Source organism: Eublepharis macularius, chromosome 2 (genome assembly GCF_028583425.1).
Source record: "Eublepharis macularius isolate TG4126 chromosome 2, MPM_Emac_v1.0, whole genome shotgun sequence".
Lineage (NCBI taxonomy): Eukaryota > Metazoa > Chordata > Lepidosauria > Squamata > Eublepharidae > Eublepharis > Eublepharis macularius.
Genome location: NC_072791.1, coordinates 77,746,651 through 77,770,872, shown reverse-complemented (window position 1 = coordinate 77,770,872; position 24,222 = coordinate 77,746,651). Strand labels below are relative to the sequence as shown.

At 42.0% G+C, this 24,222-nt stretch overlaps 3 protein-coding genes across 7 annotated transcripts in view; 1 reads left to right on the top strand and 2 right to left on the bottom strand.

The window, feature by feature from the left end:
* The window catches only part of CELF1 (CUGBP Elav-like family member 1), a 74,961-nt gene extending 63,775 nt beyond the window's left edge, over positions 1 to 11,186 (bottom strand). For 3 of the 4 annotated variants that reach the window (XM_054972552.1, XM_054972553.1, XM_054972554.1), the window contains exon 1: positions 11,077 to 11,186. The gene's annotated coding sequence lies outside the window, so the exon portion shown is untranslated. The remainder of the gene's footprint in view (positions 1 to 11,076) is intronic. The other variant, XM_054972551.1, reaches the window with a different exon arrangement.
* A 154-nt stretch (positions 11,187 to 11,340) lies between these two features.
* On the top strand, positions 11,341 to 14,815 carry PTPMT1 (protein tyrosine phosphatase mitochondrial 1). The gene is made up of 4 exons (XM_054972016.1): positions 11,341 to 11,624; positions 12,849 to 12,929; positions 13,582 to 13,773; positions 14,482 to 14,815. The coding sequence occupies exons 1-4, from the start codon at positions 11,454 to 11,456 to the stop codon at positions 14,638 to 14,640; spliced, it is 603 nt and encodes a 200-aa protein (XP_054827991.1). The 5' UTR covers positions 11,341 to 11,453; the 3' UTR covers positions 14,641 to 14,815.
* A 153-nt stretch (positions 14,816 to 14,968) lies between these two features.
* KBTBD4 (kelch repeat and BTB domain containing 4) lies at positions 14,969 to 24,136 on the bottom strand. Of its 2 annotated transcripts, none has more exons than XM_054972069.1 (4): positions 24,003 to 24,136; positions 21,656 to 22,273; positions 16,896 to 17,002; positions 14,969 to 16,567 (listed from the first exon to the last, which is right to left on the bottom strand). In XM_054972069.1, the coding sequence occupies exons 1-4, from the start codon at positions 24,019 to 24,021 to the stop codon at positions 15,707 to 15,709; spliced, it is 1,605 nt and encodes a 534-aa protein (XP_054828044.1). In that variant the 5' UTR covers positions 24,022 to 24,136; the 3' UTR covers positions 14,969 to 15,706. The 2 variants fall into 2 exon arrangements, with proteins under 2 accessions (XP_054828044.1, XP_054828045.1); XM_054972070.1 differs by lacking the exon at positions 24,003 to 24,136 and adding an exon at positions 23,825 to 23,941.
* Positions 24,137 to 24,222: the final 86 nt, after the last annotated feature.

Genomic DNA, 24,222 nt, shown 5'->3' with positions numbered 1-24,222 from the left:
AAACAATTTTTGTAATAACAAAAAGGAAGTATATTGCCTGGACAGAAACAGTCACATATAGTCGCAATAGGTAGGCTTGCCAACTATTTAGACAGCAAATTTAACTTTATAACCCTGAAAATACTGGACTCTTCTCATGGGAATTTTTTCAATGCTCCCTAAAAAAAATTCAGTTTTTCCACTGGGAAAAACCTGTCTCCCCCCCCCCCCCCGCCCAGATTTTTCTGTCTCCACCAAGCCTTCACATGTCTATATCAGGCACAAAGATTCCTTTTAATGAATTCTAAGCAAAATAAAAACTGTTGAAAAGGGAGGGCCTTTCACTGTGTTATGCATAAGAGAAAATATCCTGTCCTGAGTTGCTGGCTATATTCACAGAGAATTTGGGGATGTGTCAGTTCCTCACTTCACACTTCTCCAAAACCCAGTTCAAAATGACCCACCTTGAGTTGTGCCTACATACCAAAAACCACAAAAAGATGGAAGGAGAGTGGTGGTCACAAGCTATGGCTGGCTCCTAAACCAAGCCAAAATTACAAAATGTATGTCTTTATTTAGAACAATTTCTATTTCTGCTTTCCAAGCAGGGTGGATAAAAATCAATGATTTTTTTTTAAAAAAATCAAAAAATCAGATTTTTTTTATTTAAATCGGATTTTTTTATTTAAATCGGATTTTTTTTATTTAAATTGGATTTTTTAAAATAAAATGCTTTTTGAGGAAAATATTACCATCCAAAGGTTATTCCATCATGAAATAAAGATTAGTTTTTAATTATGTAGAATAAGGCTGTATATGTTTAATTTTTTTGGTAAATAAATTCCATTAATCCATTCACAATATCATGCTCTTCCAGGGGTTTTTGTAATATTATTGGGCAGTTTCTCTGCCTACAAGATATTATCACAGATGCTTGGTTTTGCAGTTCTCAAAACTGAACTTGTGTCAGCTCAGCAGAGATCACATGCCTCTTCTTCACAGCAAAAATGTTATAACATGAACAGAGTTGAGAAAAAGACCTTAATCCTATTGTTCTACAAACCTATGAAGACAGAATCAACCCCTCCAGTGCTAAGTTTCAAGAAGTTCAGTGAATAGAAACAATATTTTTCTGATTGTTTGGAGTGGAATAGATCTGCACAAGAAGAAACTAAGTGTGAGGAAAGAGGGGCAAGCAGTACACAATGAAAGTGAAACTTTTTGAGCACAATACTGCACAAGTCTTTGGATCTTTTGTGTGTATGACCTGAGGTTTATCACATTCTTTCCTTGGAGGAAAAAACCTATAATGGCAGCAGGCCGTAAAAGAGACCCGGTTTGGGAATACTTTAAAGAAGTTCCTTTACCTATCGGTAAGGCAGGCATGCGTGCAAAATGCAAACACTGCAGCAAAGAAATGCAAGGCCTGGTGGCCCGAATGAGGCAACATCATGAGAAGTGCTGTGATGAAGATGACCAAAGAAACACATTTGAACAGGCAGGATCTTCAGGTTGGTAAACATTTTTATTGAATCATATTTCTAAGGACTGCCTTGAACTGTCATGTTTGAGCAAAATTATATTTCTTATTATTACTGCATGTTACTGTCATTTGGTACAGTTATGAAGAAAAGCAAATATTCCTTTTGAGGCAGTGCTGTACAATAAGCAGAAATTGTATAAACAATAAAATAACAGCATTGACTTTTTTGTTTAGGGGAATTCATCGTCAACATTAAGGATTCTGGAAACTATCCACCTTCAAGATCACCATCCTCCTGTTCTACAGTTTCAGAGTTATCCATCCCGGATAGTGCTTCATTTGCATCATCATCAGACACCCACAGTATATCACCTAAAAGAAAGAAAAAACCCTTCCCTCCTGGAACCACCATAGATAAGTTTGTGATAAAAACGAGCAGATTAGAAAAAGAGTTAATTGATGAAAAAATTGCCCAGTTTGTTTATGCAACAAACTCTTCTTTCAGTCTGACTGAGAACCCACATTTCATTAATATGGTTCAGTCACTGAGACCAGGATACAGTCCACCCTGCAGAGCAGATGTTGCAGGGAAACTGCTGGATAAAGTGTATGACAGAGAAATGGAGCAATGTGCAACAGCTCTGGAGGGTAGAATTGTTAACCTAAGTATTGATGGGTGGAGTAATGTCCACAATGATCCTGTTGTATGTGCTTGTATAACAACAGAAGAAGGGAAAGTCTTCCTTGCACAAACAATTGATACGTCAGGAAATGCACACACAGCAGAATACTTACAAGAAGTGGCAGTAAAAGCTGTAACAACATGTGAACAAAAATTCAAATGTCTAGTACGCAGTTTGGTCACAGACAATGCTGCAAATTTATCCAAGATGAGAAGAAATTTAGAAGAGCAAGAAGGAAATACAAAGCTAATAACATATGGTTGCAGTGCTCATTTGCTGCACCTCTTAGCCAAAGACTTTAAGTGTTCCAGAAATAAAGACTAATGTTGTTGAAATTGCTAAATACTTCCGTAACAATCATTTTGCTGCAGCAGCTCTGAAAAGGATGGGTGGAACCAAGCTAACACTCCCACAAGATGTTAGATGGAACTCTGTGGTGGACTGTTTTGAGCAGTATATCAAGAACTGGCCTATTCTGATGACAGTTTGTGAACAAAATCGAGATAAAATAAATGGCACTGTCACGGCCAAAATCCTCAACATTGGGCTTAAGAGAAATGTTGAACATATGCTGAGCATCCTGAAACCCATCTCTGAAGCTTTAAACAAAATACAGAAAAATAGCTGTTTTATTGCTGATGCTGTTGAAATTTGTAAGGAACTGAGTGAACACTTAAAAACAGAACTACACATGGACAGAATTAAATTACAAGCATTAAAAAAGTGAATGGGACAAGCACCGTCTCCAGTTCATTTTTTGGCAAATATTGTCAATATCCAGTACCAGGATCAAAACTTAAGTGCAGAGGAAGAGGAGTTAGCTATGACATGGGTATCCAGCAATCATCCATCTGTAATGCCAACTATAATAAACTTCAGAGCTAAGGGGGAACCATTCAAGAAATATATGTTTGCTGAAGATATTTTAAAGAAAGTCACACCAGTGAACTGGTGGAAGTCACTTAAGCACTTGGATTTAGAGACTGTTCAAGAAATGATTTCACTTTTAACAGCAGTAGCTTCTTCTGCAGGCGTTGAAAGAATATTCTCTTCCTTTGGACTCATTCATTCTAAATTGAGAAATCGTTTGGGACCCGATAAAGCAGGAAAGCTTGTTTTTCTTTTCCAGATTATGAACAAAGAAGAAGATGAAGATGACGAGTGAGCTACAGAAGACAGTATTTAAGTTTTTCATGTGTAGGCTGGGCTGACAGTCTAAGTTTCTTAAAATATATATATTTTGTTTAGCCAAATTAGTTAACAAACATGGATGTTTGTTTAAGCAAATAACATATGCTGTAATGTTATTGTTTCAGTTGAATAAATAAAACTATTTACATTGTTATTATTAAGGTAATGATTATTTTTCTCCTTCCAATAAAGTACAACAGAAAAGTTGTCCAAATATGAATAATTAACCTAAACTGGGGATAATTCATCTCACAATAAATTAACTATAATGTGTTTCTAATAGTATTAAAATCAATATTTTATACAACTGTAAAACTAATACGAAAAGTTGTTATTCTAAAAATCTTCATCGACTTGCATATTAAAGTTATACCAGCAAGAATTAGTCTTTATGTAGAAAACTATGATTTAAATCAAGCCTTACTGACTAGTGATTTAAATCGTGATTTAAATCAGTTTGATTTAAATCAAATCCACCCTGTCTCCAAGATGCTCAGAAAAGTGCATATTAGTCTCTCTTACTCCATTTAATCATCACAACAACCCTGTGAGGTAGGTTTGCTGGGTGGGTTTAAGCTAGTCTCTCAGCCTGACTGGCCCAAAGCCACCTAGCAAGTTGCATGGTGCCAAATCTATAATGACCTCCCACAAATATCTTCCCAATAGTCATAGGGTAACAAAAGCTCCATTATATTTTTGACATTTAAAATTCTGTTCTTCCAAGCTCACCCATTTACAAACCCACTTATTTTAATACAACCCTTAGGATGAGTGACAATGACTAACCAAGATCAATCTGTAAGTCTGGCAGCTATGCAGCTATGCAGATGTTTGAAAGTGTCTCTAAGTGTCTCTGAGTCCTACACTCTAACCACTATACCAGAATGGTCCCCCTGCAAATTACAGTTAAAGAAACAATTGCATAGTTGGGTGGAAGCCCACAGAGTAGCAGCTCTGGATGAAGGCAAATCTAGCACAAGGCTAGCCGATCTGATAGTAAAACACAGAAAAAGCAAGACTGCAGTCAGAGTCCGCTCCATCCTCTGAGGATGAAGTGGCAAATTCAACAGCTTTTACCCATAAATGGGAGCTGAAAGAAACTAGCTCTTTATCATGGTCTTAATTTCTACCTATGCAGCATGAGCTAAAGTAGAGCACGTAATACTGTTTTACAATTAAAGGTTTTCATAGCAAAGTATGGGAAATACGCACCAGTTAAGAAAATGTCCAATACATAAAACTAGACAAATCAAAGTGTTATGAATTATAAATGCAAGGAAAGGAAAAATATAAAATTCATCTACACTCCAAGTTTTGACTGGCAGGGCAATCCTAAGCAGAGTTTACAGCACTCTAAGCCCATTGATTTCAATGGGCTTAGACTGGAGTAACTCTTCTTAGGATTGCACAGTAAATTACTTATGTAATTTTATCAGCCTTTCAACAGACACTTGAAAAAGGTTAACAAACAACAGAAAATACAAAGTTCTGTCTGCATCTAATTTTTAATGATTAATTAAATTCAACCAGAGGAAAAACTACAAAATAGTAGCCTTGGCTAGCCCATACAGGCAAGAAGTCAGACAGCACTGTAACACTGATATAGAATTAACACATACACAAGTTGAATCAGAAATCAAATTACAACTACTAACTAAAAGTATAGCAAAAGCAAAACAGAAAAGTTTCAAAGGAGTACCCTAGTGTGTGTGTGGAGGTATTCATCATTCATCACTGCAGGCACAGAAGAGATCACTGCTACCACACTTTGTTGCTTTCCCATTGAAGAGAATATGGAATGTGGTTGTGGAATGAGACTATCAATGCTGTATAGCTCAGAGTCAAAAAGCCAATAGCCCCACCCCACCCCCAAAATGCCATGACAGCAAGGCAAGAAGATGGATGGTAAGAGAGATGGAGAGAAAAGTAAGCCAAAATGGCCCTGGGTAAGTGAAAGAGAGCCCACTGACACTTGCCTTTCAAGTTCTCTGATCATCTCATAAAACAATAGTAGTACAGATCATAAGCAAGTACTGTACAGAAAGAAGGTGTGGGTGTGGGGTAGAATGGCATGTGCTTGAAGAAGAGTGTTCAAAACTCAACCACAGCTTGAGATAGTAATGCAGACATCTCCAAGGCCACTTCCCCATGTCTCAAAAATAGTGTGCCACTCATGGAATGCTGGCGGCTTCTTCGCACGATTTCTGACGTCACCCGGATGCAGACAGATTGTTTTTGTGAGGCCACAAAAATGGAATCATCGCTGCCTGCATTTGGGTGATGTCAGAAATTGCACGAAGAAGCCACCAGTGTTCTGTGCGTGGGGTGCTATTTTTAAGACATGGGGAAATGGCCCAGGATAGTGCATGCAAAGAAAAATTAAGTTATAATTCAGCAGCTACTACCACGGCTCTAAGTAGTGCATATGGAAGACATCAGATTCCATGTGCTTTAAAATCTGCCAGAGATGTTAGGTGCTCTGAAGTATCACATTTTATACAGGACAAAGATGCAGAGAAGTTAGCCGTGTTAGTCTGTGGTAGCAAAATCAAAAAGAGTCCAGTAGCACCTTTAAGACTAACCAATTTTATTTTAGCATAAGCTTTCGAGAATCAAGTTCTCTTCGTCAGATGCCTGATACAGTAGTCTTAAAGGTGCTACTGGACTCTTTTTGATTATACAGGACAAATATCTCTTCATGAACCTACTAATCCTTCATTCTTAGAGACAGATTAGATTACTCCTATCTCTGCACCGACAGCTATGCGCAAAAGCAGGCAAAAAGTGTTCAAGTCTCCATAAAAACAAAACTGAAGTATTACATCTAGGCTAAAGAAGATGTGTGTATGTGTGTTACCTGAGTATACATTTTCCAATACACAGGTGTTAAAAGATTTTTTTTAAAACCCCACAGAATGGGGGGGGGGAACTAAATTAGAGATACTCAAAATTTTTGAAGTGAGATCCACCTCTACTTTTCAAGCCCCACTTGAAAAGTAACTCCATGCTCCTTTCCGCTTTCCCAATATAACGTGCTGGAATCTCAAACACTGATCAAAGTTTGTCATTTTCATGTTTAAAGTTTTTAAATGTACAAGTCAGGGACCTGCCAGGGTCATCTCATTTACCCTTCCCACACTATTTCCTCTTTTTCTTCCCTGAAAGCCCCCAGAGACTCTCCCATTTTCCTGTTCTGTCTCTCCTTCTTACCACTAACTATCCTATATTTATCTGACCAACTGTCCTCAGCTTCCTTTTGTCTCCCAGCAGCCTCTGCCTAGGAAAACTATGAGCAGTTACTTAGTCTCAATTGCCAGGTGGGGCCCAGTTGTGCAGTGGGTCACCCACAGCAAAACAGTGATTCAAATCAGGGTCTCCAAGATCCTAGTCCTCTCAGCTATAAAACTGATAACTCAATTATTGTCATATTCTGGGGTGGCTCTAACGGATTGTAGCACCATCTGAATGGAAAATATGAACAGCAAAAAGGAAAAGGTCCCTCAAATTTCTGGAAATGCAAAGCTATCAGAGAACTGTGTTACCTCAGCTGTTCTCTAGCTGTGTAAAGATAACCTGGGGGCAGTGGGTGGAAATTTTAAAGTTGTGAATCAACTATACCCACCCTCCTTTCAATGTGGCCCTTATACTAAGAGTAAGAGAAAAGCTTACATAAGGCATTCACCCTCTTGATGTTTTGATGTTCTAGCTGCTAATCTTTAGCCCTAGACCAAAACTGTTCTCCAACCCTAGCCTAAAGTGACACACAATTTCAGGATTTCAGAATGTGAGATAATGGTTAAGAGAAGCAATGAGACAAGGCACGTCTGTTACTCTGTTTATGCTCCTCATACTGAATATAATCTTTTGGATGCTATATTGCGTTTTTTGCAGCTAACTGGTTTCTTCTTCTAAGGTTGTAATTCTAAACACTTGTAAATAGAAATAATTTGAACTGAACCAGACTACAAAGACTCAGAGTTCCTGTTATTGCTATCAAGATAAACTGATATATTTCAAATAATTCTTACTTGGCAGTCACCTAGCAAATAGTACACATATTCTTTAGCCACACACATTCTCAGAACTAAGCAAAAAGCTTCAGATCATTTTATTATAACAGAGAGAGACAAACATAGAAACAGTTGTACTTTTTCACACTTGCCCATACCTTATCACACTACTTACACCTGTTTTAAATAAGATCCTTGTTTACCAGGGGGTTCTGGATAAAGAAACTAATACAGAAGTTTCAAATTAATTCCTAGTTGCAGAAGAAGTTTAGTTATTTACCTGTGAGCTACAGAAATGGAATAAAAACACAAACACTTTTGTGCGGCATACACATTTTGCCAATTAAACCTAAACCAAATTGCAACAGACTTAAACAAAGCTGGTGTTGTGAGGATAAAATGGAGAAGAGAATGGTGTAAGCACCTCCAGGTCTGCCTTGGAAAGAAAGGCAGGGTAAATAAATATTGTGTACTTACTAAGAAATAATCTTATCAAAAACAATTTTGGTGGGTTTGTGAGTATTTTTGTTTGATTTATCTGTCTCCAAGGGTCATATGATCCCAGATCCCTGGGAAAGAGAATATTGCTATTTTGGTCCTATACACCTTTCTATGTGAAGAGAGCTGTGACTGGTTAGGAGGTCTGTAATTTCCTTAAAGTAACAACTATGAATTATTTTAGTTGCATCACATTGTAAAATTAATGCATACAAATAACGGAATAATCCATAGTTGTTGTTATTTGGTCCATTCATGGTTACCAGATGATACTGCTTTGAGTCTATTAAAACATCCAGTATACAGTTTCTCCCATCACGTGCAATTCTAAATTCCTGTACAGTTACAATGAGGCATTTATAGAGTAATATGGCCACTTCTCTTGCTTCGCAGAAGTTACTTGCCTCATGAACTGCTCCCACCCAGCTCTGTTTAAGTCTGTTGCAATTTGGAAACATGCAGTCTCTGTATTTAGATTTTTAAAAAGATGTCTTATTTGGGTGTATTAGGGGATCTAAGTCCCTTTACATTTTATGTGATTATATTAAGTACTTCAATTAGATATGCTACCATCCCACATCAGACATTTCCATTTTTAATAACTGGTATGCACACTAAGTTACTCTTCCATGACTCAGTCTTAGTGATGAAGGAATGCATTTCATGAGAATCTGAATATGAGCATGGTGAATTGGTTAGAGTGTCAGACTAGGGTCTGAGAGAACCAGGTTCGAATCCCTGCTTTGGCATGGAAGCTTGCTGCGTGACCTTGGGCCAGTCACACACTCAGCTTCACCTACCTCACAGGGTTGTTGTGGAGATAAAATGAAGGAGAGAATTATGTCTGATACTCTAACCATTATAACGTACCAGCTCTGACATAACAATTAAACAAAGAGATAATGTCATATTAGAAAAAAACTGTGTATTTGATCTTAAAAACTCCCAAGACTGTCAAAATGTGTCAGGAATTTAAAAAAAAATATTTCTGACTATAAAATTGAACTTTCTCCTATAGTATTCTACATAGCCAGGTCAGTGCCAGTGTGATACAGTGCTGGAATTTTGGGTTTGGATGCAGGGCACCCTAATTCAACTGTTTAGCTATGAGGCCAACAGGGTAAGCTTAGGCTAACAAGTCAAAAGGTGTTAAGAAAACAGCTCCAACAATGTGATATAACACTGTAATACCAAATTGCATAAAATCACAGAACACTACAATCTGTCCAGACCTGTCCATTCTAGAAGCCAATCTGATGTAAAGGTTAAAGTGCCAGACTAGGATCAGGGAATCCTAAATTTGAATCCAACTCTGCCATGGAACCTTGCTAGTGACCTTAGGTGACTCATACACTACCAGCCTAACCTAAATTACAGTGTTTTTGTGAGGATAAAATGGAGGAGGGGAAAGCAAGGTCAGCCACTTTGGGTCCCCACTGATGAGAAAGGCAGAATATAGATGACAAAAACACGTAAACAGTACGTATGTTCTATCTGATCCTCTGAGTTGAGCAATGGTCTCCACGCTCTTTATTCTCCCCTTTCTAGCCCCGCCTTACCCATCCATTTCTTCCCCCTCCACACTGCTTCCATATTCTAGAACACCACAACTCTCCCCCTTATTTTGAAAAATAAGGCTGTTCTTGTGAGGGAAAAATAATATATGCATCCACTGGCACCTTCAATACTGATGAAGAGCTAGAACAGGCAAACACTACTATTCCCATGTATGAAAAGTAACTGACTTGGAGGTAAAGAAACTACAGCTCTGTGTTTCTTCCCACTCATCGTGGCAACAGCACATGCACAATACTGTGTTTATCATGCTCAGAGCATGACAAAGCCAGAACATTAGGAACTGCTGATAATATGGGAATTGTTCTATTAGAATTTGAAAGCAGCCCAAAGCCTTGACAAACTGGGAAGTAGTGCATTCCAGGCTATGTAAGCAGAAAATGGTCTACTAGTAACAATGAGTTTTCTTCCCTACCAAGAGATACTGTTCTAGTACACTCTAAATACTAGTAAAATATGTGCACAAGAAAACAGCAATGATATGAAATATTTTCTTAGATAGCAGCGACATAAGATCAAGCCTACACATTTACTGAAGAATGTACCAGCGATTAATCTATCATAAACAACAAAAGGGGCTATGTATTTTAGCATTACTGCCTGCTAATAATCTAAAGAATGTACCCACTTTGCAACCTTCGCTTTGGCATGGCCTTCTCTTTTGCCATGTTTCTATTCTCTATACTACTCTTTCTCCTCATCCTCCCCTTATCTTTTTAAATTCTTTAATTTATTTTCTTTCAATTATTCTTTGCTTTTCTCCCCACTGGGGACTTCAACTCCTCTCGTCCATTTGATCGTCACAACAACCTTGTAAGGTAGGTTAGACTAAGAGAGCTTGTGACTAACCCCAGTCACCCAGCAACTTTTATTTCATCTAAGAAGCGCTACTCCAAACCCCAAAAAAACACCACCGGTCGCACTGACTGCGACTGAGCGAAGCAGTCCCAGAAGAGCTCGGGGCTTCCATTCCAAACCACCCAGGCGCTCCACAAGCGCCCAAGGCTCGCCCTTCCAACGGGTATCACGTGGCCATACTCCTGGGGATTCCGACCGCCTCCTCTTTCCCCACTTCGGGTCCTTTTCTGGGCCAAGAATAACACCGCGCGTTCCCCCAGCGACTTGGGGCCATTTTGCACGCCCGGGCTGGAGTCAATTTCGGGGCGGGGGAAGGGCTCAGGCGAGTCCCCTGACGGACGAGGCTCGGCGCCCGCTAGTCAGCACTCTCGGCGGCCTGGACGAGCCCCGCCCCCTCGCCCGGGGAGGCCGCCGACTCTCCCTTTCACTGCCCCAAAGCCCGTTCCCGGCGTAGCCCGTTCCCCTTCCTGGCAGCCCAAGCGGAGAGAAGCCAGACGGGCGGGGGACGAGCGCCAAGCGCTCCCTCGGCGCTGGCAGCACACTCAGCTCCTCTCGCTCTCTGCCCCACTTTGGGACAGTCGCACTGGGGCGACAGACGCTCCCTCCACCGCAGGCCGCTCAGCGCCAAGAGCTAGCACGTGGGATGCGGGCGGCCCTCAGCCCTCCACGCAGCCCCGGGCAAGGGGACGGGACGGAGAGCAGCCCAGCGGGGCCCGGTGACAAGAGTCCCCTCCCCTTCTGAAGCAGGCGAAAGCTCCGTTAGCTAACGCCACCGGCGAGACAGTCGGGGCGCACTCACCGTCGGCTGCGCGCTATCCCCTCCCTGCCCTGCCCGGGCTCCTCCTGGCGGCCACCGCCCTCGCCTGCCCTGGGGGATCCGCCCGTGCCCCACTCGGCTCTCTCCGCCTCAGGCCGGTTTCGCAAGATGGCCGCGTTTCCGGAAGAGACCATCGCAGGGCAGAAGAGAGGCGCGCCAGCAGGGGGAGGCGCGCACCGGGCGGAGAACCGCCCCACCCCCTCATGAGCGCGCCCCCCTCCCCTCCCGGGCGCTGCGACAGGCGCAGTCAGCAGAGCCCCGCCCTCGACCGCTCTTGGCCTGGACGGCGCTGCTCGGGCTTCCCCCGTCCCCCAGAGCGGCATGGGCTGCTCCAACGGCCTCTCGCCTCGGCTCCCGAGATGGTGCTCCTGAGCGCGCTGGGCCCGGGGGTGGCGCGGCTCCTCTTCTACCCGACGCTTCTGTACACGCTCGTGCGGGAGCGGCTGCCCGGATCGCAGCGGCCCTGGTTCAGCCGCATCGACCGCACCGTGCTCCTAGGAGCGCTGCCTCTGCGGGGAAAGAGCCGCCAGGTAACGGGAATCTCCCCGCCATGCCCCTTGTGTCCGAACTGAACTGGGTGCGAGCAGCGCGCTTTGTTTGGGTCGCAGATGCGGGAATCCGAAGGCGGAATTCGGTGCTCTGGTTTTTCATCTCCCCTGTGCCTTTAAAAGCCTGACACGCAGGGACCAGACCGGCGAAACTTTTCAGGTAGGGAAAGGGACGGGAGCAGCTCCGGCTTAACTGATACGTGGTAGACCGTTGCTTCGGTGCGCCCGAGCCGAGGAAAGGGTAGCGATCCTGGATTGATTTTGTGAATGATGCCCATGTCCCAGAGTCACGATGTGACTGAAAGGGGGTTGTTGATGCGTGCATATTAACGAGAGAAAACGCTGACTTTGACGCCCACTTAGATCTCACTCCATGGAAGCCTCTTCGGGATCCTAGAAGAGTAAAAAATAGCTGGGGCGCTTCTGTAACAATGCATGCTTTAGGGTACCCTAGGTTTTTTTTTATTATGCATGATGGTTTGAGACTGAAAGGATTCCAGGACTTAAGACCTCTTGAGCTCGGGTTCAGATCAAGCACTGCTTGTCCTTGATGCAAAGTGTACCACAGTGAAATACTCCATAGTAGCTGTACTACTGTGGGAACAAAATCAAAAAGAGTCCAGTAGCACCTTTAAGACTAACCAATTTTATTATAGCATAAGCTTTCGAGAATCAAGTTCTCTTCATCAGATGCCTGATCAAAACTGTTTTGATCAGGCATCTGATGAAGAGAACTTGATTCTCGAAAGCTTATGCTATAATAAAATTGGTTAGTCTTAAAGGTGCTACTGGACTCTTTTTGATTTTGCTACTACAGACTAACACGGCTAACTCCTCTGGATCTGTGGGAACAAATTAACCGCTGTGTCACTAATAGTACAGCTTGTATTGTAACCTGAAATACTGTACTTATATGGTCATTACATTATTTAATTTGAAGCTATAATGATGATGATCTTGGAAATTTAACTATGCTGTTAAATATATATATGTAACATTTACTTTTATGGAGAAAAAAACCTTGTATTTAAGAATCAGAATGGTTGCCAATCTCCTTCATAGACCACCCACTGCCCTCCTAAATTCTCTGTGCCCTCCTTCTGCTAGTCTAGTTTTAAGGAGTCTATGGTTTGAATGTAACAAATGGGCCTCTGGGAGAGTAGGATTCCAGTCAAATATAGTATGTTAAATTGACTCTTCTTGCAGCTGGTAGAAGAGGAGAATGTGCGAGGCATAGTAACCATGAATGAAGAATATGAGACTCGCTTCCTCTGCTGCTCTCCTCAGGTAAGTAATTCTCTTGCAGGGAGGAGGAAAAGTACGTCATAGAATACTACTTTTGAATCTGAAGAGAATATTTAAGCTTAAGTACAGAACACAGCTTGTTAAAATGGTAGGGAATATAAACCCCATATTGGATGCTTGTTAATGCTGTCTTTGTAAACTTGTGTTCATTTACCCTATGACATTGTTTATGGAAATGTTCTTGACACTATGGAAATGTCTGCCGTTGTCCTTGCTACTCACTGTACTAATCTCACACTATGTAATCCACCTCAAGTCTCAGTGAGAAAGGTGGTCTATAAATGACATAAATAAAATAAAAATGAATTAGTCTTAATATCTACTTGAATCAAAATGGCATGCTGTGTAGTCTAGACTGTGAATGTTTACTTGGAAGCAAATCTCACAGTTGAGCTTGTTCCCACAGAGGTGCATATCATTGCAACCTGAACTGATAATGTCTCCCCTTTACTCACTTATACTACTTTGTCTTGCTCCATGTTTTTTTTTTGCTGTACTTCCTTCCAAAGTCATCCTTTCAGCTTTCCTGTATTAAATTAGTGCATCTTATTTGCATCTTTAACCACCAATAAACAATGGCTTCCTCCTCAGAAGCCCTGTAGATGATTTTCTGTGTTTTCTGGGTTAACTGCAGGAGTGGGAGGCAATGGGTGTAGAATGCCTGCGCCTTAGCACAGTGGACCTAACTGGAGTCCCCTCACTGGAAAACCTACACAAAGGCGTCCAGTTTGTACTGAAGCATCGTGAACGTGGAAATAGTGTTTATGTTCATTGCAAAGCTGGCCGCTTTCGCAGTGCCACTATGGTTGCAGCATATTTAATTCAGGTAAGAAGGGCTTCTGTGGGCAATGTCACGGTAGCATAAGCTGCTGCTTTCAAGAATATGATGATGTAGAAATCTTCACGGATAAACAGTTCAGCTCCAGTCATCAGGGACGGGGGGAAAGGCCCTTGACCTTTTAGCAGAGAAAATGAAAATAGCTAACTCTGCTGATTCCTTGTGACTGGGATAGACTTGCAAGTTTTTGTTCTGAAGATGGCTGACAAATGCAAATGAATGAAAACACCTGGACTTCTAAGCACTTTGCTATACGATACTAGGACCAAAGCCATAGGCAAGTCCTAAATATATTTGATAGGCTAATAGTATATTTTTGATAAGTGGTTACAGATCTAGTTTTGAAAACAAAATCTTGGGCTGGGCCTGTATTTCTGTGATGACCATTCACAGTGCATATAAGCAAAATTGATTCCACTGTGAAGAGTGAATAGAGAAAAAAACAGATTCCTTCCTCCCTTGCAGAAGTAAAAGAGAAGTACAACTGTTCCCATTGAGAACCCTACCTAGATAAGACCAAGGCAGCTCTCTGTTGTCAGAAATGTCGGGGAACAATTGGGATTTGCACGAATGAGAGAGGAGGGAATTATGTATCAACTTCCTTTTTTAATTAGTAGCTTTCACACTGTGTAATTTAGGAATGTTAATTTCCATCTCAATAGACAGATTTTTCATGTATGTTTTCTACTTCTATAGTTGCACCAGTGGACCCCTCAAGAAGCAATAGAAGCCATTGGTCAGATCCGGCCTCATATTATCATCCGCCAGAAACAGGTAGAGTTACTAGAGGACTTCCATAGGAGTGTAATTGGTGGAACTACTGCAGGACAGCAAGAACCACCAAAGACAGAGTAAGGCCTGGCAGGTGGACAGAAAAGCTCACTGGGGATACAGCAAGGAGACCAAAAGCCACCACTGGATACACAGGATTCCACTAGGAAATCATCTGATTACTAATGTATTGTTAATTAGGAACAGGCTGTGATTATCTTTTCTACCAATAAATAATCTTTGCACAGTGTTAGAACAAGAGAGGTCTAGTAGCTCAGTTTTATTGCTGACTGTATTGTGCCTCTATTACCTCTCTTTGCCTGTTAATGGCTGTTGCTTATTTCAGAGCAATATGTAGGCCCACTTATGTTAGTGCTTCCATCACAAATACACACAGAGATAAAAGCCACCATGTTGTCCCAGCAGAGGCCTTTATTAAGACTTGCACCAAGAGACTGACAGCATCCACAAAGTAGCTTTGACACTATTCTTCTCTTTAACATGCTCTTTTGTATAAGACACAGTAAGAGGATGAGTCCTCTAGTAGTAGGGCAGGGGACCTCATTTGGCATAGTGGCTTCAAAGAGCTTTGTTTTTCTTGCTGGGTGAGTATACTGAGGAACAGCGCTCTCCTCTACTTATTGTAGAATCAAGTCAACTGCAATGTTATGTAGCTCTAGCTACTACCTAGATGCCATCCAGAGCCTGAGGGAGGGACCTTCACAAGAAACCATTTCTCTGGCAATTGCAGTTGTGGGGTTTTATATCTTTATAGTTGTTTGCGGAACCTGCAACATGAAACACTAGATGACTGTAGAAAGAGATCAGCTATATTGTACAGGGCTTGCTGGTGATAAAAGGTATAGACTTAAGAAGCCTCTAAGTTATGTGGCTTTGAGATACAAGAAGTTGAATATCGGGGAATCACAGTGATAGCAGTATTCCAGTTGGGACCCAGACTGTGGCAAATTAAGTGCTAGTGGAAGCAGGTGTACAGCCATCATACAGCTGCTTGGCAGCAGCAACCGCAAAGAGAAGAACTCCTCTGAAGTACTTTGATATGCCTTAGGGAACAGGAGCTAGGATATCTAGGCATCACTGAGCTGCTTAATGGAGTGTCTCCATTGATCAGGCCTGAGGTATTCTTCCCTTAGGCCAGCACAAACTGCAAATTGGTAAGTAGCACTTTAAGGCCACTGGTATCAGTTACCACAGAAGTGGCTGGGTTGAGTTTAAAGGTGTTGGAATCCCCCTTTTTGTAGCGATCCCTGAAGACATAGATATTACCATTACAACTAGCAATTTTCCATAGGGAGGGTACCGAACTCCAGGCATCTGGCAGACAGAGCCGGGTGAAGCTATCCAGCAGAGGGTTATAGCACAGCAGCGAATCACCCTCTGCTACTATGAACACCAGGTCCTTGTGCACAGCCGCATGCATGCGCCCTGCAAAGGGTAACACATAGGGCTTCACATGACATTTCTCTGTATTAGTGTCATAGCACTGGATAAGCCGAGAGGGCTTCGTGAAGAAGTCAAGGTCATTCTCTTCCCCACCCAACAAATAAATGACACCATTGAGATGTACACCTGCAGCTCCAGAAACGGCTACTTCCAGCTGGCTAGTTTCTGTCCATACATTATCTCTTACTCTGTAGTATATGACAGCATTAGAGAGAATGTCCTGCAGTGTCTTGCCACCCAGTGAATATATTGCATCCTTGTTGGGCACCGAGACCAGAGTGTGTTGGAGCCTGTCACGGGGCAGGGGAGCACACCATTCCCAGTCTACTGTGGTGTTGTTGCATTTCCACATGCGTCGCGGGATAGATCCTCCAACAACATACAGATCACTGCCATGCTTGCAGGCTGCGGTGATTTGGTGGCACAGGCTGTTCTGACCACTAATGCTGATGGAGTCATCATCACCACAGTGCAGAGAGACAGCAAGAGAATGTGTGCGCGACGACTCCTTTCCAATCAGATAGATATGAACGTTCTCTCCAATTTCCTAAGGAATAAAAGGTATTTTCATCAGCTTTACATGGATCTTTTACGCAGAAATTCAGCAATCAGGCAACTATTTGTGGGAAATAAACTTTGACACTTTTGTTGCAGAACAAGCACCAATAAGATGGAGCTGTACCTAAATATTTAGGGAACTCAGCTGACTAAAAACAGTCCTCATCAGACCATTGTCATGGACTAGATGTTTCTGGCATCCATGGAAAGCTCCTCAGGTTTTCAATTATGACAATTCTCTTCTGTTCAACATAGGGATCACAGAAGCTTGTGGGAGAGGGGGAAAAGGCACGCTGAACTGTGCTTAAACCATGTACCTTTAAACTTGATCGGAGTATCTCTGAGAAACCTGAACGTTCTTCTTTACTGAAGTTGATCCAGGTTTCTATAGCAGCAGTAGGATTCTGGGAAGATGGAACCCCATCTGTATGTTTGCAAAGACAAGAAGTTGTCGGATAACACTGATACAGCTAATACCCCCTTTAGATATACCATATTATTTATTAAATATCACGAGCTCTTGCATGTTACTATTCCTGTTCTGTAGATGAAAGACTTCAAGCCATAGGAACAGACCACAAATTCTACACTTGCCATTATAATTAAACCAAAAATTAGGTAGAAATTCACTATACCTTAGTCCTGGAGAAGGGTTTATACTTTGTAGAGACTGTTGTAGTAACAGCTTGCACTAACCAACCACATATTCAAAAGACTGAACAGTACTTGTTAAGAAGGGCTAGTGATTTCCACCAGTTCTCCTATCCTGCTGCAGACCCCTGCTTTGGTAAGAATCACTGCCCCCTCATAAGACAAATTTAAGTCTTTGGAATGTGTAATTGGGTACAGGCTGGTATCCAATAGTTTATGAAACACATACACCTTTGCTAGTTGTAAACACCTTCAGTATATTTTGGTGACAATTCAAATGGGTATTACCAAAAAAGTTTAATCAAGTTTATCAAGATCTGACTTTTTAAGCATCTCAGGGATGGTAGAAAGTCTTAAAAGTATAATGACAGAAAGGAATCCAAGCAGGATAGATGCACAGAGGTTCCTAAACTTTTGGATACGGTGACTCAGAAGTCCAAATGTACTTAGTACAGTGACCCATTCCAGGGTCAACTCAAGGTTTTCTGGCACTATAGGCAAAGTATGACCTTCGTGCTCATCTAGTTCAGCATTCCATTTTCTACAGTTTTCACCCCTACGTTTTTTGAGAGACCAACAAACATCACATTCTACTATGAACACCAGTTAAGAGGTATTCCAAAATACACAGCCTTTGCATATGAGGGATACATTCCAGCCTTTGATCACCCTCCTCCGTTACTTCCTCTAATCCCCTTTTAGCATTCTTAAAAATGCACTATAGTAACGATCAGGACACATTTTACATGATTCCTTAATCAATATGCATATGCAGTAAACAAAAAAAATTCAATTAATGTATGACTTGTACTGTTTGCAGGATCATGTCAGGTTTCCAAAAAAAATATCAAAGGCTTGCCTCAAATTAGGCACTAAGATTGTTTCTTACAGGAGCTACTTCACACATGATGATTTTCCTACAGAAATATTTTATTTAGGAAAATGTGTATACTTGTAAAGTTACTAATTGCCAGATTGCTCCCCCACCCCCATTATTGTTACAAAGCGAGAATATGAAAAGCTGGCTTGGAGGAGGGAAAGATAACACTGCAAAAGGCAGAGGCGGCCATTAGGAAGAGCTGACCTGCGATGCATTTTCAGAGGCTTCATGACCCACTTCTGGGTCCCAACCAACAGGTTGGGATACTGCACTACTGGATACAAGTTAAGCACTGATATTCCTGGCACTCAGGACAGCAAGTTTTTGCTTCTGTGGGAGGGTGTGTTCTGCTTCAGGGTACTAATTACTAAAAGGATCAGCAGCTGCAGAAGTTAATAGGGATTTCAGTTCTGGAACTAGTTTGGTAGGCTAGGCGACACACTAAACACTGCTCAGTATTTTAAAATGTTTGCCCTGAAGCATGCTTAATTTTCATTGGGTTTTGCCAAACACTGAATTCTGGTACTGACTGTGACTTAAGTAGAAATTCACCATTCTATGTGCATCAGTGTAAAATAGAGTCCAGTAACACCTTTAAGACTAACTAACTTTATTGTAGCATAAGCTTTCAAGAATCACAGCTCTCTTTGTCAGATGCATATGTGCATCAGGTGTCTAATTCAGACTTTCCAAGAATTTATTTCAAAATATGTCTCAATAAAATTCTTAATACCATATGTACAAAAAGAACAGAATTAAAAATCTAAAAAATTACCTACGTGGTGTTTGAAGATCAGAGCTGTCTAATGTACATTCAGAGTTTTATTTAGACCATTTGTTTAGTGAACTCCATGTAACAAAAAGCATTCACAATGGCCTGGGCTGGAACCTATCTTTGCTCCATTCAGACCAAAAAGCAATTTTCAGGAATTTGGTTCTTTTTCTTTCTTTCTTTTTTTTTTTGCTTTTCCATCCCACATTCTGGACAAAGGAAAAGAAGTCAGGTAGGTAAGTATTTCTTCTGTAGCAGAAACCCCCTCCCCGCCCCCCGGGGTTTCTGACAGCTCATCTGAGTTGGCCTCTCCTCACTTCCTGCTCAGTTCCCTGGGGTCCATAAACTTGCTCATCCTGGGACCAGTAGTGACTTTGGTCTTGACAATGCCCCAGCAACAAGGTAAGGAAGTTTAAGACAGACATCATGAGAATGTTCCCTCAGCCTCTAAGAGTCTCTAATGGACAGAATTTAATACACCCTTATGGTATGGCAAAAGATTTTGACTGGGGTTTGTGTCTGACAAAGCCAAGTACGTGAAGAGTGGAGAAGAAGCACCCGGTTTGCTAGAAACCCTGCCTGGGGCTTAACATGGTAAATCTGGATAGCAGTTTAAGTAATTAAAATAATGGGGACCAGACTTAACCTTCTCAGCCAGGCACATAGTCCAGAGAAAAAAGTTGGAGAGGCCTGAGCTGCTGTGTCTCGGACAGTGCAGCTCCCTCCATAATTGTTGCCCTCACCCAGAGACTATTAAAAACAGTAGGCAAGAGAGGCATTACAAAAACCTGATGAGTTTGGCTGTCCCTGTAATTTAAACACGGGGGCGGGGGGTTCACACACCCACACACACATTGCATAAAAACTGCCCCAGCCAAATCACAGTAATTCATTCTTGGCACATTTATATGGGCCTAGCTAAGTATAAAGAAGTTTCCAATCTTTCCTATGGGCATTGTTATAATACCAAAAGAGAGCAGGACAAAAACTCCAATTTATAGTTGTGTATTGGACTAGTTAACTGATTTGCCAATACAAGTGAAAGATTATTTTATAACATTAATTACAATTCAGTTGCAAAAACTACTAAGCCATCTTACAGATTAATATAAAATTTCTAGAAGGGGAGTATGAAGGGAAAGCATTATTTGTAGTGTAGTGTTGTTATATGTTGCTGTTTTTTTTTCCTTTCCTTCCCCTGCCCCCCTTCTTTCCCTCTGTATTGTTAGTCAATGTAGGTAATATATATATATATATATATATATATATATATATATATATATATAAAATTTCTAGAAAATTGAGCGATGCTCAATTCAAATTTAAACAATTAAAAATAAAAGTTTTTTATGGTAGATAGAATCACAAAGTTGGAAAGTAACTCCAAGGTCATCTAGTCCAACCCCCTGCACAATGCAGGACATTCACAACTACCTGCCTGCTCCACACCCTCAGTGACCTCTGTGACATGCCAAGAATATGGCAAAACACCGTCAGGATTCCTAGCCAAACTGGCCTTGGGGAAATTGCTTCCTGACACCAAAGTGGCGATCAGCATTACCCTGGGCATGTAAGAAGAGGCCACGAGAACTAAGCACTGGCCTCCCTCTCACAATCTGCCTAGGCTTACAGAATAAGCATTGCTGTCAGATGGCCATCTAGCCTCTGCTTAAAAACCTCCAAAGAAGGAGAGCCCACCACCTCCCAAGGAAGCCTGTCCCACTGACGGACTGCTCTTTCAGGAAATTCTTCCTAATATTTAGCTGAAAACTCTTGATTTAATTTCAACCCATTGGTTCTGGTCCGACCTTCTGGGGCAATGAAAAACAACTTTGCGCCAACCTCTATATCATATCGCTTCTCAGTTGTCTCTTCTCCAAGCTAAACATACTGAGCTCCTTCAACCTTTCCTCATAAGACTTGGGCTCCAGACCCGTCACCATCTTTGTTGCCCTCCTCTGGATACATTTGAGCTTGTCTGTATTCATCTTAAATTGTGGTGCCCAAAACTGAACATAATACTCTAGATGAGGTCTAATCAGAGCAGAGTACAGCGATCACATCACATGATCTGGACGCTATACTTCTGTATATTATTATTATGTATTATTCAAGACTACATGGCTACTGGGCCTTCACCTAGATGGCCCAGGTGAGCATGATCTCATCAGATCTCAGAAGCTAAGCAGGGTCAGCCTTGGACAGTAATTGAATGGGAGACCTCCAACGAAGACCAAAGTTGTGGAGGCAGGCAATGGCAAACCACAAATAATAGTCTCTTGTAATGAAAATCCTGCCAGAGGTAGTCATAAGTCAGCTATAACTTGAGGGAGCACGCACGCGCACACACACACAGCTACTGGAAAAGCTATGGGATTGATCCCATGGGCCTGTTCCCATAGTGACAGCACTTTCTTTCAGCACAAGGAGGCTTTCCCCAATGCAAAAGCCTCTCCCAGAAGAGAATGGCTCCTAGTCACTGTTACTGGATTGTATCCTACAGATCCATTCTGCTACATCAAGAAGAATCTGGAAAACAAACTCTCAGTGCTATATATATATATCACCTTCTCAGTGCTATATATCACCTTCTCAATGTAAACTGCTAGATAGAATTAGATAATTATTCCTTTCAACAGAATGCACAATGAACTCCTGGACAATCTTGCATGTCTTATTTGATAACCTGAAATTCTAAGCTATAGCCTGCTGAATGGAGCTCTTAAGTTTCACACCTACAGTATATGGCTGTTCTCAGTAACTGCTCTACCAACCTGTGAGAATATCTGTCAAGAGACGGAGAGGAAGGTGTAGAAACTCCTCTGTTTCCTGAAGCTGTGATAAGTATGACTTGGCACAATGCTTGGCAGCTGTGTAGAGCTCCACATCACTGTGCTGATCAGCCAGCCACATAATCTGCAGACAGTTCCTCACTTGTACTGTTCGAGCCAAGAAACGGGAACATTCCTCAAAAAGTGCAGTTAGCTGGTACATATCTGCCACCTCATAAGTCTCTTGTAAATCTTCTGCCCTCAGCTTTACAGTTCCATGATAAATATAGTCCACCAGCAACTGAAATACACTCTCACTAATATCCTGTAACTCAATCACCCGATTATGTGCCTCCTTCAGATTGGAAGTGAACATAGAACGAAAGAAGCAACTCTGAGCTGAGAGGACTAGCCGGTGCAGTTGAAATTCTTTGCCTTCTACAGAGATGGTGACATCTGCAAAAAGCTCATCCTCCAGGCATAGCTTCATAATACCCTGGGCCACACGGCCTGAGTGAGAACGGTCAGTAAAAGTGTAATTTACAAAGTAGTTCTCCTCTACAGACGAACTACCAGTCTCCTCCAAAGAGTCCATGTTGTTGCCTAGATCTGATCTCCAATCTGAAAAACAACAGACATGGGAATTCTTTATCACAGACTTGTGCTGCATATATCTGACAACTAATACTAACAAGCAAGAAACTTACACAGTTAAATCTGAAAAGGGCATAGGACAGGTCAGGAAGACATCTGTATCCTATTGCGCATCTCGCTGGGTATTACTGAGCACTTGCCAGTCTCTTGCAACAAATCACCACAGAAGCAAATACTTATTTACTGTGTAATATACTGTGCCATATTTGTATAACTTTAGAAGGATCGGACCTATTCATTTACATATAGTAGCTGATTGCTAGGTTTCATGCAGTATGGAGGCATGTAGTAGACATACATTCTAATTCTAGTCAGTAGAATGCTGTTGATCTGAAAAGAGCATTTCTTAATTGAACTGTTTTGTCTTATGGCATGGTTCCTCAAAATGCCATGAAGTGTGAAAGAAAAAAAAGTTTGATTCAAAATACTGTACTGAAACTTTAGAAGTTCTAGATCATTAAGGTAATCGGTACATGGAAACGGCAGGAGTTGCTTTACACGTTACAGCCACAATACAATGCAGCATTAATAGTGCAATCCTAAGAATGCTTTAATGGGAGTAAACGCCATAGAATAGACATCAGCAGGATTTTGAGACATGCTTATAATAGCATTGTAAATACAACTTAAAACCTGTATGCTGTGGGTATACACAAAAACCATTATTAAAGACAAGAGCTCTGCTGGATCAGACCAAGAAAGTCCAGCTTCCTGTCTCACACAGTGGCCAACCAGGTACTCTGGAGGGCCAACAACAGGGCACATGGACTGAAGCCTTTCCCAGATGTTTCCTCTTGCCACTGGAATTCTGAGGTTTATTGCCTCTAACTCTGGAGGTCACCATTTAGTTATGACCAATCCTCCATGAATCTGTCTAATCCCTTTTAAAACTCTCTATACCTGTGGTCATCACTACATCATCTGGCAATAAATCCCACATTTTAATCATTTCTTGTGTAAAGTATTTCCTTTTGTCCATCCTGATTCTACTGTCCATCAGCTTCATTGGATGCCCTCAAATTCTAGTATTTTGGGAGAAAAAGTAAGAAGGATGAAAAAGCTCTCTGTCCATTCACCCTCCCACAGAAATAAAAGCTGTGTCCACATACAGGTGGGGGTACGTGTGTGTGGTTCACTGGACTGTCAGTTATGTATGTGTACAACTACCACACACAGCCCCCATGGTGTATGAACCAGCTCTAAATAGTGGATGACTGAGATAGACAGAAAGGGGAGATGAGATCGCTGAAACTTGGATGGAGGGGGAAAAACAGGCAAAGTGATGGTCCACTGTTGCTTCTAAAAGCTACCAGGTATGATAACGCTCCAGGGATAGTACCTGGAAACACGTGAGTGCGGCAGGTTGGTGGCTGCAGCTTTTCCAAACCTGAGCGACAGAGCTGGCATTCCTACTATAGCTTTATTTTAAGCTGGCATTCAAGTGGCTCACCTTTCGGACAGACCCTGAGTCGAGTCAGGCGCACCTAAACCCAGCGGCTCCGCCTGGATGAAACCTACCTAGCTTTACACAGGTTCTGCACAGAGCCACCTGGCCGCGGCCTCTGGAGGGTGGGATGCCCAGCCGCGGCGCCACCCCTAGGGAGATAGGCAAAGAACCTTCCCGCCCCTGCAACAGGCCCCGGGGAGAAGGTAAGCGTCCTATTCCGACCTAGCCTCGCTGGATACCGGCTCTTACTTGCGGCTCCTCCCTTCATGCCTCCTGCTGGGAACTTCACCACGGGAATGGCTCAGGCGGGGCCGCACTTCTCCTCCGACTCTGGGCTGCGCTCCCGGAAGTTGCTCTTGATGCTTGGCCGGCTCCCACGCTCTTCATTTCCGGATCATTTGGGCATTGCGCGCGCAGATTGGCTCAGTTTACGGGCGACTGCGAAACTGGTCGTGCAATGACACTTCCT